The following is a 15,279-nucleotide window of genomic DNA, read 5'->3' on the forward strand; positions in this document are numbered from 1 at the left end:
ATGATCACTGGAGAGCATGTCTTTCCCTGGGAATCGAGGACCTCACTTTAAGAAATCATAGCCACTAGTCAGATTGTCCCAGTCCAATGATGAGAGGGGGGAAAGCAAGGAAATGAAAAATAACAGAGAGAGTGCAAAACAAACCAGATGGGCTTCCTTATGAAGAAATACAATCCATCCAAATAAGGATTGATACATCCTGCCCGCAGTGCCTTCAGGTAAGGGAGGTCATTGTGAAAGGAAGCAAACAAACTCAAACAACAGCTAAAACGGGACTAACCACTTCATTCCCAGGGAAAATGGAAAACAAAACAAATCAGCCCCTGGCAAAAACCATCATTAGGCTGCTTACTAAAAACAACACTTCAGCAACCATGCACCAACACATGCCCTCTCCTGTCAGCAATCGATAGTGAGGCATTAGCATTTTGGAGATATATCCTAGAAATGAGGTATGACCTAAGGGTATTGGTTTTTAGAAGGCAGCCAATAGCCATGCATTATGACCATGGCTACCACCTCAATCCATATCCAAAGGGACCTCGATGTAGCAGAAGCCTCAGAGGCCATGCAACATCTCTTTCATCATGGGGACCATAGACCTGGGCTACTAACGTAATTATACTTTGTACATTACAGTTTTACAGGGCTGTAGGCAGTTTTGAGTGCTATTCCCATGAGTGTAACTGTGTTGCAGAGAACCTTAATCACTTTTTGGGGAGGGGAGTGTTTGGAAAGACGTAAGTAAACACATTAGCTGGCAATCCCCGGGTAATGACCTTGTGTGCAGGGTTGTAGAATTTGCTTGGCTGTCACCGAGATGAATTAGCCATTGTGGTAATTGTTGGAAATTGCCAGAGATGCACTGCGGCAAGGGGGGGTCTCAAATTGCCCAGTCCAACTCCAAGAAAGGACAGTTGTCTACCTTTTAAGAACATGAATATGGAGCCAACTAAATAAAACAAGCAGCACTGCAGATAATGCGATGAACGAGATGCGAGACTTCGCTATCACTGTCACACGCAGTATCTGCACATGTGCACAGGTTCGCTTCACGCCGTTACAGCGTGTTAGGTATGGGACCATAACAGCAGAGACGTCTACCCTTTGCTCTTCAATGGTCTTAGATTGTTGCGGAAATTAACCCACTATGCTGTTTACTCTGTGCATCTACGTCATATCCCTGAGTCATTTTAAGCTCATTTGTTGACGCTCACCATGATCGAGAGTAATGCAAATTCCCATTCTCTGCAAAGACATGTAAGAGAATAGGACCTTGATTTTGCCAAGGTCGTCAGGGAGTTGTGATAAAAGGAATTTAAGCAAATAAAACCTAAGTCAGTAAAGTAGGCCTAAACTAATCTAAATGTACTCCGTTGTCTCTTCTCATACTATCGCAGTATGCTTCAAGGTCTTGATCGCTGATCGGCCAAGCTCTCTAGAGGTTGTGGTTCTACGGGCTTTCGCTTTTAATTTGAACCTAAACCACAAACTGTTACTTAACCGAAAACTATGCACAGTTTCCAATGTTTTGCTCTCAGAGGGATCAATGGATTTCTAAAGTATTATTTTGCTGGCTTGTGGTAGACAACATCTGCAGTACATTCGATTTTAATTAGCAAACCACTACTGGGTTGTTCCCTGTTTTGTGCTAGTTTGTTACAGTTCTGTTGCCGTGCGACATTACTGTTTTGGCCACAACATCACTTTTCTTCCCCACCTAATATTACCTGGGATGTGGAACAAATTCCTCAGAAGCATGCTTTCGAAATCATTTACGGTCGCTATATTATCTTAAGAGCAAGTCTCTCCTCTCGCAGGTCTATGGCGGCGTCTCGGGTCGGTGTACCCCATTTTTCTCAGTAAAGCTCTTCCTGAGCACCAAACCTTTGCCTGCAAACAGAGCCACACACACACTTGCACAGTCCAGAGAGCATGGTCTAATCTGAAAAAGGTAGTAATACAATTAAGAGTTTATGGTATCCCAGCTTAAATACATGATTCAACAATCTAATACAGCCCTTAAAGGGATCATGTTATGTTGTCTGTCACGGTTTCTGCTCAAGCTCTCATGAAACCATCAACTCTTAATTGTCTTACTACCTTTTTTTTTTAGATTAGACAATGTTAACCATTAAGTGAGCAAATGGCTTTTGTGATTTGCCAAGTCATCCATTCTAGCTCATTGCACACTCTGACCTGTTGTAATTTGGTAACTGGTAAATGACAGTGGAGCTCCTATAAATATTAGGATAGCTTAATTCTGGTCTTAGCTGATTCACGTTGATATTAAACCTGACTGATATGGATTGAGACTTAATTTGACTGACCTGAACGTCTTTGAGAGTGATGAACAACTGGCTTCCAAACAGGTCATAGAGTACCACAGCGTGAGTCATAATACCTATAACCTCGTGGTCAAACAGGGAAATGGTTCCAATCGTTGTTCCACCATTCATTTTTTCCATAGGGAATTTTCGAAACGCTTAAAAAAAGGGTTGCGTTTCGTGTACGCTTACCCTGGCGCGACATTTTGACAACCGTGTAAATCTCTCTAAGACAAGGTGACTTTTATCAATATATTCGGCTGTATTTACCCCCCAAAAATGAAATGCTAATGTGGCAATCATAAAGAACTACAAATGCCATGATTATCTGGACAGAGACTGCCGAATCGAGGCAAAGGTAAGAATCTCTGGATTAACTATCTAATGTTAGCTACATGTAGTATTTAATAAATTCCCCAAATTTCTTTAAATAGATAATTCTATGAACTGTCTTGTGCAAAATAAACGAATTGACACAATACCTGTTCGCAAAGGTGTCAGTGAGAGATGATATGCAGGAGCTTGCAGGGATTTGTAGTTTTGCATGATGTCTACTTTGATGCTAATTAGCATTTTCGAATCTGAACGTAAATGGAGCTGCATATATTGATAAAAGTCACCTTGTCCGGGAGAGATTTACATGATTATCAAAATGTCACGCCAGGATAAGCCTACACGAAACACAGCCATTATTTGAAGTGTTTCTAAAATCCCCTATGGACAAATGAATGGTGGAAAAACGATTGGAACCATTTTCCTGTTGGACCGCTAGGTTTTATGGGTATTATGACACCTCCACTGTGGGGCTCTATAGGCCCTGAAAGTCGCGGGCATGGGTAGGCCTCGGGCATAAAATCCATGCCCATGCAAGGCTCTAGTCCTGGGAGACAAACACGGTTTTCCACCATTTCATTTCAGGGAGAAGTTTTAGCGCTCACATACAAGATCAGAGTCTTACTAAGGGATGAACTGTAGCATTTTAAGTTTAAGGGCACGGTTGTTTTTCAAAGACAGGTTTTCTTTTCCAATAGATATCCTCGTGTCATGAAAAGTGCATTTGGAGTTAAAAGGAATCATCGGATAACTGCAGCTTTGCTCCAACTTTGATTAAAAAGAGGCGATGTAATACAGATCCCCGTGCTGTGTGGGCTCCCGTTGTAGTGTTCAGTGGGTCTTTCACACAAAAGGTTCTCAAGGTTGTTGTAGTAAGAAGTTGAAATGTTGGCTAAGCGGTCGCTGGTTAGAGCCTGCAGAGAATTGTTAACAATTTGTCTGCATTAAAAAGCAGGCTGTCAGTATGTTCCAGTGGTGTAAAGAACGTACATTTTAAGGACAAGGAAATGGTGCTGTCTGTTTTGCTTAGAATAAGGAATTTTAAATTATGTTTACTTGTACTTTTACTTCTGATACATAATTTTATTTTAGCAATTACATTTACTTTGATACTTAAGTATATTTAAACCAAATACTTTTAGACTTTTACTCAAGTAGTATTTTACTGGGTGACTTTCACTTTTACTTGAGTCATTTTCTATTAAGGTATCTTCACTTTTACTCAAGTATGACAATTGGGTACTTTTCCCACCACTAGTATGTTCCATACACAGGTGCGGACAAATATATTGGGGCCCTTGCACTTTCCTTAAATAATTCCCTATTTCTTCTGAAATAAGTTGAAATAGAAAACTTTTTTTTATTCTCCACCTTTGTTATAGGATTTTTCAACATTGCAGAATCAATTACATTTTTGGAAACTTAAGTTTACAATTTTTTATTTAGGAAAAAAAACATGGCATGGACAAATTTATTGGCACCCCAGAGCTAGTACTTGGGACGGAGACCAAAAGTTTATTTCTTTCAATTTCATCTTATTTTAGAAGAATTATAATTCCCTATAAGAAAAGTGCAATATATTTGGCAGCAACTGTCTTTTGCAATGGGACCAAATGAGTAAACAAAAAGCCCAAGCATGACCATTGACAGATGGGTTCTCATGAAAAGCCTCACTCTAGAACGTGTGCAGGGTTGTACACACACGCACCATCTTACTGCATGACAGTAGCTGAAGACAATGCACTGTGATGAATGGGCAGTTCAATATGTCCTGTCTCCCTGTGGGGCGTGCCTGAACTTGCCCAAGCCCTAAACTTTGTAATACCAACCTTCTTTGCAATTGGCGGTCTGTTCCACTCTTTTTGATCCCCCTCAGCATTAATTTCTGAACAGAAAGCAGTATGTTTTCTCACCGGTGATCAATTCAAATTTCTAGGGTTGGCGGTGTGTAACAACCTTTCAGTGACAGCATGCAGATGCGGGTGTCAGTGAATTAACGTGCAGGCGTGTAGGCTTGGGCATCGCAGACACGTCAATTCACTGACGCCTGCATCTGGATGCTGACACTGAAAGGTTATTGCACACCTCCAACCCCGGTCCCTGCTAGTATTAGTACACCCCACACACTTCCACCAACACAGGTGGTCTTCAGCTCCCTCACTGTTTCTGCTATTTTAGTGTTCCCTCTGTCTATGCAACCCTTCAGTGTATTTCACAGATGGCACAACCGGTGTGTTTTCTCAGTCAGCTTCCCAGGCAAGGATTTGGAAATGTACCCCAAAATATGCTGTACCCACATTTTAAATACTGAAATTAGTGCTCGATTGAATTGATTGCTCAGTATAGGGTGTCCACCAACTCTGTTCAGAGTGGGTGAAAATGCGCTTTGGGGATGAAAGATGAGTTCAGCGGGAAAGTGAGCCCGTCAGGTAGCATTTATAAGCGCACATTATCCAGCATAGCTGACGTGATGCTGTGCAATGTTCCTTATTTCGTACCACTTCTTTTCTCTGGCCATTTATTGAGTCACTGTAATTTTGGCCATCCTACAAGGGTTAAAAACTCCAATAACTATTTTCTTAGGATTTTTTAAAAATGATCTAGACATGAGGTTTGGACAATTGGTTTTCTTAGAGGATTATCTACACAATTCACTTTACCCATTGGTTAACATATAGGGTTTTGATTGGACGCCCTCCCTACTCCGTATCCCTTAAGAGTAGAATTTCGCCTGAATTCACAACTTCCATTCAAAAACAAATGCCTAGGTGCCGTCTTATGCTTGTGTGTTTTCATATAGAAATCACACAAAAAAAACCTGCAGAGGACCCTCAATACCAACTATCTGACACTTTGATCTTGTACGTGACATAGTTGAATGAGCTGAGAATCTTGGAATAGTCCCTGAGCAGCAGACTACAAACCAACCCTGCCTGCAGAGTCTCAAATGACTTCTCAAAAGGAGAGCTGCCTGCCGCCTTGTGAATCAGCCCTTTTTAAATTCACTTGTTTTGTCCCAAGAGGAATCAAGTTGTGTTTGCCTCTGTCAACCCTGACATGCAGTCTTGGGGAAGAAGTCTAGTCTATTTCCTTCCACAATGACACGCCCTAGGGAAATGTAATCTCTATTCCCACTATAGTACACAATCACCTTAGAGCAACATGGCCTCACCTTGCTCACCACCATTCAATGTCCATCACTTATAAAGGCTCCACAGCACAGTGGCAAGATGAACCACACATATGCACTTTGCATATATGAACCACACACATGGAAAGTGTGTAGTAAGCATACTGGATAATTGTTTTGTGGCAGTTGTGTTAACGTTATGTTAGCGTTATTTCATCAGATCTGCCGGTTGATGGAGATAGAACACGTTTGGCCCCCCAAGGGCCAGTGGGATAGAGACTGGCTTTGATGGTGTGAGGTTGAATATATGTGGTGGGAGTGAAGAGTCCAGCCTCCACACATTTCTCAGCCACCTGTAAAAATGCACCTTGTTTGTGCTGTCGTCGCTCACAACTCCCACTCTGGCTTCAGACAATTGCTGTGTGCTGCGCTTCTCCAGGGGAAAGACGGGCCATTTTTATTGCATTTTTATCCCTGGTATTGCAGGTTTCATCTAATATCATGAGTCAAAACATGCTTTGTTCTCTTTGCGTTAAGGTCGTAGAAACAGTGACATTGAACTCCCTTTATTTAACTCGGCAAGTCAGTTAAGGACAATTCTCTTATTTACGAAGATGGCCTACCATGGCCAAACCCTAACGCGAACGACGCAGGGCCAATTGTGCACAGGAAGCAGTGTTCTCGCCATGGCATGGGTGCAGCGCCATCCATGCGTCTACCACGGTCCTCACTGTGTGTGCAGTGAGGAGGCATTAACCATGGGGCAGTTTGCTCTTGCTTTCCCAAAGCCGCTAAAGGCTAACCCGCTCGACCAACATGCCACCTGAGTTGGGAAGAAGCAGTGCCTCCCTGTTATTTCTGACTTTTACTTGAAATCAAAATTGTGTAGTAGTGGCAACAGTACTAGGTAAGAAAGGGATTTAGCTGAGGGTAAAGGAACACTCCACCCAAAAATGATATTTTGGTATTTTTTTCTATTTCAGTATTTTGAAAGCGATATCTCTTCAACTTGACTGCTGACATATCAACAATGGACTAATGAAACCCATACCAAAAGACAGGTTTTTTGGTAAGGTAAGCTAAATACTAGTGTGAGACTGTCACTGTGTCTCACCATGCCACCATTGACTACATTGATATTTTTATCAGCTAGCATTGAGTTATGTGCTACTTCTTTCGTAATATGTATAATGTCTCTTTCAACGTCAGCGACTTCGAAGGGCAGCAGGGTTTTGACGCATGTCATTCTGTGCCATGGTCTCATTGACAAGTTATTACCTCATTGACCTTGGCTAGTGTTTTGTCTCTTATTCATTCCTGTCATGGCCCTCGGCGGATGGCATGATGCCATGGTTTGCCACCCCTACGGACTGCAGCTTCTGATTTATAGCCACTGTCCCCCGAGTACCAGTTTTATAGGGTGAAATCCAACCTCCAAATACTACGAGGTGCCAGCGAGTCTCTGAACCACATAATTGATTGGATCGCCTTTGCACTTGATTTTGTTTACGACGTTACATTTTGTGCAATGTAATTTTGACCTCCGTTGTTTCCCATCTACACTGAACAAAAATATAAACGCGACATGCAACAATTTTAAAAGATTTTACTGTGTTACAGTTCATATAAGGAAATCAGTCAATTAAAATCAATTCATTAGGCCCTAATCTATGAATTTTACATGACTGGGAATACACATGCATCTGTTGGTCACAGATACCTTTAAAAAAAAAAAGTAGGGGTGTGGATCAGAAAAGCAGTCAGTATCTGGAGTGACCATCATATTCCTCATGCAGCGCGAGACATCTCCTTCGCATAGAGTTTGTCAAACTCTGCGGTTGTGAGGCCGGTTGGACGTACTTCCAAATTCTCCAAAATTACGTCGGAGAGAAATGAACATTCAATTCTCTGGCAACAGCTCTGGTTGACATTCCTGCAATCAGCATGCCAATTGCACGCTCCCTTAAGACTTGAGACGTCTGTAGCATTGTTGTTGTGTGACAAGACTGCACATTTTAGAGTGGCTTTTTATTGTCCCCAGAACAAGGTGCACCCAAGTAATAATAATGCTGTTTAATCAGCTTCTTGATATGCCGCACCTGTCCGGTGGATGGATTATCTTTTGTACTGAACATTTTCGGGATTTTTTATTTCATCTCAACATGGGACCAACACCTTTACATGCTGTGTTTCTTAATATTTTTGTTCAGTATAAATTTTTGATCTGATATCTGTACGTGGCAGGACCTAGTGTGCTGGATTGTAGTTCTAATTCTAGTGGTTCAGATGTTTATCCATCCCCTCAGCATTGCCCAAAATCATGAAATGAAATACTGATAAGATACTGTATGTTCAAAGAAGGAATAAGAGACCTGTCAGAGAGAGTCATCTTTAGTTACCAAATGTGTTAGTCTTTGAGCACCCTAAGTGGATTTGCCATCAACCGGATGCATCCCGTTTTCAGGGATACAACAAATTCAACCTAGCTTCTTTTTCCATTGAAAACCTGATGTGGGAACTCCGCTCAGGCGTTTTTCTTTTACGCCTGCTACGTTAGGTTAGTCTTTGAGCGGTCTTTTGGCACCCAGTGCTAATACAGGCCAGTTTCTTGGTTAATATTATGTTAGTACCAGCTTGAATTGGGCTTTAAGATAAAGTGTTACCAAGTCCTATCTGTGTTTCCTGCACCCATGTTGGCTCTTTCTGTTTTTAGTTCCCTGCAGGCCTACTCTGCCACGTCTGTGCCAAGCCAAATGCTTGTGCATTAGCCAAGCAGCCATGGGAACAGACGTATGGTGCAGCGACCATGCCAGCCTTGTCAGGCTAAAATAGACTATCTGGAGAAGCGACGCTTCAGGCACTCCATACCAGTGTAAACAAATTACAGCACAGTTGGAAGACCTTCACCTTAATCAAAGAACACAACCAACTTGTAAACTACTGCCCTGATACCCTTCCAGCCCTAGATGTGATACCACGCTCCCACTAGGAGATTCTGAACACAAATATTCTGAACACATTTGCCAAATGTCTCCAAGATTTGAAGCGGCATCAAAGCCTTGTATTACAAGGAATGACTACCCAGCCGGCACCTCAGTGGTCAAAGTAATCAATTGTGTGCATGAAGCAGATTTGATTTCCTAGCAATGAAGTAACCATGTTGCTAAAAATGACTCCCAGCACTGTTAAGCATATGATTACTTTTCGATTTATTTAAGACATAATAATATTGTAAGATCCTTTAGACATACGGGCTGTGATGGACTAATATTGGAGTGGATCAGTCTGTACTGTGTAGTTTGTAGTCTGTACAGTCTGTACTGTGAACCAGTACATTAATAACTAATTGGGTGGGAATGTTAAGTGCTCTTTGCTCTTCTGTATTGATTAGGAAGATATATTTTATCAGTCTTCTTCTCCGGTTGTAATTATAGTGACATGCTTTGGCACTACTTTCATAGAGTTTGGTTCCTCACTGGCGGTTGTGTTTTCGCCAGCTAGTGCCGAGTGATGGAGTAGGTGCTTCAGCAGCCGCATAGCTGTCCGGGCCTGAGAGCTGGCGTGAAACATGACTCCGCTGGGTCCGCGGCAGGGTCCCGCTCATTGAGCAGACATCCACAGGAAAGGCCGACGTAATTCTCGCCATCAATTACTCTTGCAGTCACAAGCCACATCCGCGTGCCCCCACATGCCTTACCGTGGCACGCCGGGGTGTAAACGAGAGCATGCAGCCAGCCGATAAATACCACATCTATCTCCCTCCTCTCTGGTGCTTTTTCTCTGTACCTTCCCTCTGTGAGTGATTCAAAAAATATATATATATTTCTCTTTTATTTTCTCTCCCTCTTTATATCGTTCTGTCTCCTCTTCATTATTCTCTCTTGTTCTTCCCTCTCTCTCTCTCTGACTTTCTCTCTTCTAGTCCCGTATCCTGCTTTCTCTGTATCAAAACGTTTCCATTTCACATGATGCGCTTTTCTCATACCCCCTCTCCTTTTTCGTTTTACTCTGTTCGCTCTGTCATCCATCTTTCAGACCATCTCTCTCACTTACCCAATTCTTTACCTGTCATGTTCTCATTTATCCTTTTTATTCTTTACATCTCCTTTTCAGTTTGCATTTTCCCTCCCTGCTTCCCTCTAATTCTCCCCTTCGTAGCACTTGATGCCTGATGAAAAGATGATTGATTACGTCAGTCTCTCTACCATCAAGGAGATGATGAGTGGTTGTAAAGAGTTGCCTACGGGAAGGTTCAGAGAACGTGACTTAGGTCATCCCGTCATCTGAACATCCTCTTTTTATTTATCCTCTTCATGGCTTCTGCCGCATCGTTGACATTGCTACTGGTATTTCTACTGCTTTTTTTTTAAGTCACCATTGTCATTATGATTAGACTGAATCGATGTCGGCAGAATCTCCCTAATCCCCCAACTCGCTGAAGGGAGGGATGAGAACACCCCCCACAGACGTTGTCTGGTTTCCTGTCTGTCTGGGGTTCACGCAACCATTGTCAGCTTTGTCATCGGATATTCATCATCATCATCATAGATTCCATCGTCGTCATCATAACCATCATCATCATAACCTTCATCGCTGTCGTCACCACCGTCACCATCAACACCACCTCCTTTGATCTCCATCCTATTTGTCAGGTGACTGGTAGTGGCTGCACACCTGAATGAGTCTGCCTGCAGTTATTTTTCTCAGCAGACATATGGAGAGAGATTGCGAGAGCCTCCCTCTGCGATGATGTTGGAAAGCGCAGCTCGATTCTCTAAACCAAGGCGTCAATTAAGGGACTGCAGCAGTGTGTCCTTCTGCCAAGTGGAGTAAAAGGGCTTTGAGTTCCAGTGTTTCTCCACACAGCATGGGCCTTAATAATATCTCCACAGTGTCGATATCTGTGCCCCCACATAAATCAAAATTAGCATAGTATATATATTTTTAAAATCTGTTCTTTTAAGCTAGAGATATGTTTTTGCATTGGATGCGTCTCAATTCACCACATCTGCCAATGTCACACTTCCGCCTCTACAGTGAAAGGTGACAGAGCTAAAGTGGTGTTTGTCCGACCATGAGACATCCCTAACATCGGTCATCTCACAAAATCATCTGTAACGTCCAAACTTTTATGACCCCTCAATGGAAAGGTGTCTCTAACAAACACAATGATTTTCTCAGTTTTGCCCCCACAAGCATCTTGGGTCTCATCTGAAGCCCGTACAGCTGATCTGACTTCTGTCTTTAGCGTCTGAACAGTTTGGGCTACACGCTAAAATGTACAGGTCTGTTTTGCTCTAGGATGCCCACAGGCCTCAAGACTTGTCTGAAGGTCCCCTGGTACGAGTTCCACAAATGTATGGAAGTATAAATGGAGACTATTTAGTGACAAAAATAAGATTATTATTATTTTATTTGCAGGTATTTCCTGAACTTTCTTATAATTCTCAGATATACAATGTATTCAGACCCCTTCCCTTTTTCCACATTTTGTTACATTACAGCCTCAAAATGGATTACATTTGTTTTCTTCTCATCAATCTACACTCAATACACCATAATGACAAAGTGAACAAAGGTTTTTATACATTTTTCCTAATTTATAATTTTTTTAAACAAATACATTATTTACATAAGTATTCAGACCCTTTGCTATGAGACTTGAAATTGACCTCTGGTGCATCCTGTTTCCATTGATCCTCCTTGATGTTTCTACAACTTGATTGGAGTCCATCTGTGGTAAATTAAATTGATTGGACATGTTTTGGAAAGGCACACACCTGTTTATATAAGGTCCCACAGTTGACAGTGCATGTCAAAGTAAAAACCAAGGAATGAGGTTGAAGGAATTGTCCGTAGAGCTCAGAGACAGGATTGTTTCGAGGCACAGATCTGGGGAAGGGTACCAAAACATTTCTGATGCATTGAAGGTCCCCAAGAACACAGAGGCCTCGATCATTCTGAAATGGAAGAAGTTTGGATCCACCAAGGCTCTTTCTAGAGCTGGCCATCTGGCCAAACTGAGCAATCAGGAGAGAAGAGCCTTGGGCAGGGAGGTGACCAAGAACCCGATGGTCACCCTGACAGAGTTCCAGAGTTCCTCTGTTAAGATGGGAGTACCTTCCAGAAGAACAACCATCTCTGCAGCACTCCACCAATCAGGCATTTATGATATTGGCAAGATGCCAGAAGGCACCTAAAGGACTCTCGGACTATGAGAAACAACATTTTCTGGTCTGATGAAACCAAAGTTCAACTCTTTGGCCTGAATGCCAAGCATCACGTCTGGAGGAAACCTGGCACCATCCCTACGGTGAAGCATGGTGGTGGCAGCATCATGCTGTAGGGTTGTTTTTCAGCGGCAGGGACTGGAAGACTAGTCAGGATCGAGGGAAATGTGAATGGAGCAAAGTACAGAGAGATATTTGATGAAAACCTGCTCCAGAGCGCTCAGGACCTCAGAAGTTTCACCTCCCAACAGGAAAACGAACCGGAGCGCACAGCCAAGACAACACAGGAGTGGCTTCGGGACAAGTCTCTGAATGACCTTGAGTTGCCCATCCAGAGCCAGGATTTGAACCCGATTGAACATCTCTGGAGAGACCTGAAAATAGCTGTGCAGCGACGCTCCCCATCCAACCTGACAGAGCTTGAGAGGATATGCAGAGAAGAATGAAACCTTTCCCAAATACTGGTGTGCCAAGCTTGTAGCATCATACCCAAGAAGACTCGAGGCTGTAATCGCTGCCAAATGTGCTTCAACAAAGTACTGAGTAACGGGTCTGAATACTTAAGTAAACGTGATATTTCCTTTTGTCTAATAACCTGCACTTGTTTTGTCTTTATGGGGTATTGTGTGTTGATTGATGAGGGGGGGGGGGGGGGGGACTTTCATCCAGACGTAACAAAATGTGGAAAAAGTCAAGGGGTCTGAATACTTTCCGAATGCACTGTAGAACAAACTTCCTTTTAGATATATTTTTGGGACGATCTGTCATTATTCAATGTGTTTGTATCGGCTACTAGCAGTAAGGCCAAATACAATTTTAATCAAATAATGTTTGATGATCTTTGGTATAAACTTATTAAAACAATTTCAAATAATTTAATAGAACACCCCCCCCCCCCCCCCCCCCCCCCCCCCCTTTTAAAGGAAGAGCAGTGGACAACGACTTTCCCACCTTCTAAGCCAAGTTCTAGTTTCTTACTGATGCTGTGATGTTGTTATGGACTGCTTGTGTGAGAGACTGTTTGAAAAGAGGTAGTGGCACACAGAAATAGGGGGATCGAGAGTGGAGGCGCCAAGGTGCAGTGGGAAAAGAGATGGAATTTTAACCAGTGGGGAAAGAGTGGATGTTGCGGCTTTGGGAGTTAATTTTGGGACCATTAGCTTTGTGACCTTTACACTTTATAACTCACACTGAGTTGAGTTGTGGCTGAGTTGTGGCTTGAACAGACACCTCCTTGCTGAAGGACTTTAAGCTCACCAACCATATTATTTTATTTTTTGTACCTTTTTATAGAACCTTGTTACTTCAAATATCACACTGACTGCCCACTGTATTCCATGTTAAGATGCAATACTCTGAATGTAATCATAATACATTATATGATACCAATTAATGTATAGGTAATCTTAATGATAACGATGTCAAAATTAATCAGATAATAACAAATATTGTACAGTGTACTGTATCGATGAAGGATTACCCATTTCCAATACTCCTCCTCCAAATGGTTATTTAAATTTAAAAAATAGGAAAACAAACAAATTGTGCATCTTATTTGCACAGTTTTCTACCAGAATTTACATTTACGGTCTTAATTTCAAACTAATGCTTATTTTCTTTTTACTTTTGCATTCAGGCCCGAAGTGTGTTGTGGCTACTGATGCTATTTCGATAACACTAGCTGGTTAGTATGTACAGTTAAAGTCAGGAGTTTACATACAGTACACCTAAGCCAAATACATGTAAACTCAGTTTTTACAATTCCTGACATTTAATCCTAGTAAGAATTCCATGTTTTAGGTCAGTTAGGATCACCACTTTATTTTAAGAATGTGAAATGTCAGAATAATAGTTGAGTGATTTATTATATATAGCCTTTATTTCTTTCATCACATTCCCAGTGGGTCAGAAGTTGACAAAGACTCAATTAGCATTTGGTAGCATTGTCTTTAAATTGCTTATCTTGGGTCAAACGCTTCGGGTATCCTTCCACAAGCTTCCCACAATAAGTTGGGTGAATTTTGGCCCATTCCTCCTGACAGAGCTGGTGTAACTGAGTCAGGTTTGTAGGCCTCCTTTCTCCAAATGCTTTTTCAGTTCTGCCCACATATTTTCTATAGGATTGAGGCCAAGGCTTTGTGATGGCCACTCCAATACCTTGACTTTGTTGTCCACAACTTTGGAAGTATGCTTGGGGTCATTGTCCATTTGGAAAACCCATTTGTGACCAAGCTTAAACTTCCTGACTGATGTCTTGAGATGTTGCTCCAATATATCCACGTAATTTTCTGCCTCATGATGCCATCTATTTTGTGAAGTGCACCAGTCCCTCCTGCAGCATAGCACCCCCACAACATGATGCAGCCACCCCCGTGCTTCACGGTTGGGATGGTGTTCTTCGGCGTGCAAGTCTCCCGCTTTTTCCTCCAAACATAAATGGTCATTATGACCAAACAGTTATTATGGCCAAACAACTTGTTGTTTCGTCAGACCAGAGGACATTTCTCCAAAAAGTACGATCTTTGTCCCCATGTACAGTTGCAAACTGTAGTCTGGCTTTTTTTATGGCGGTTTTGGAGCAGCGGCTTCTTCCTTGCAGAGCGGCCTTTCAGGTTATGTCGATTTAGGACTTGTTTTTACTGTGGATATAGATACTTTTGTACCTGTTTCCTCCAGCATCTTCACAGGGTCCTTTGCTGTTGTTCTGTGATTGATTTGCACTTTTCGCACCAATTTACATTAATCTCTAGGAGACAGAACGTGTCTCCTTCCTGAGCAATATGACGGCTGTGTGGTCCCATGGTGTTTATACTTGCTTACTATTGTTTGTACAGATGGCCGTGGTTCCTTCAGGCGTTTGGAAATTGCTCCCAAGGATGAATCAGACTTGTGGAGGTCTACAATTTTTTTTCTAAGGTCTTAGCTGATTTATTTTGATTTTCCATGATGTCAAGCAAAGAGGCACTGAGTTTGAAGGTGGGCCTTGAAATACATCCACAGGTACACCACCAATTGAATTATATTAATTAGCCTATCAGAAGCTTCTGAAGCCATGGCATCATTTTCTGGAATTTTCCAAGCTGTTTAAAGGCAGTCAACTTAGTGTATGTAAACCTCTGACCAATTGGAATTGCGATACAGTGAATTATAAGTGAAATAATCTGTCTGTAAACAATTGTTGGAAAAATGACTTGTGTCATTCACAAAGTAGATGTCCTAACCGACTTGCCAAAACTTTAGGTTGTTTACCTAAGTGTTT

The 15,279-nt window shown here is 42.0% G+C and overlaps 1 protein-coding gene across 4 annotated transcripts in view; it reads left to right on the forward strand.

The window, feature by feature from the left end:
• The window catches only part of fars2 (phenylalanyl-tRNA synthetase 2, mitochondrial), a 116,074-nt gene that overhangs the window by 7,621 nt on the left and 93,174 nt on the right, over window positions 1–15,279 (forward strand). The window contains exon 3 of one of the 4 annotated variants that reach the window (XM_021620658.2): window positions 6,774–6,864. The exons of the other annotated variants lie outside the window; for them this stretch is intronic. Coding sequence (XP_021476333.1) covers window positions 6,829–6,864 — 36 coding nt within the window. The 5' untranslated portion in view covers window positions 6,774–6,828. The remainder of the gene's footprint in view (window positions 1–6,773; window positions 6,865–15,279) is intronic. 4 annotated transcript variants of the gene reach the window in all.

Source organism: Oncorhynchus mykiss, chromosome 11, assembly GCF_013265735.2.
Source record: "Oncorhynchus mykiss isolate Arlee chromosome 11, USDA_OmykA_1.1, whole genome shotgun sequence".
NCBI lineage: Eukaryota > Metazoa > Chordata > Actinopteri > Salmoniformes > Salmonidae > Oncorhynchus > Oncorhynchus mykiss.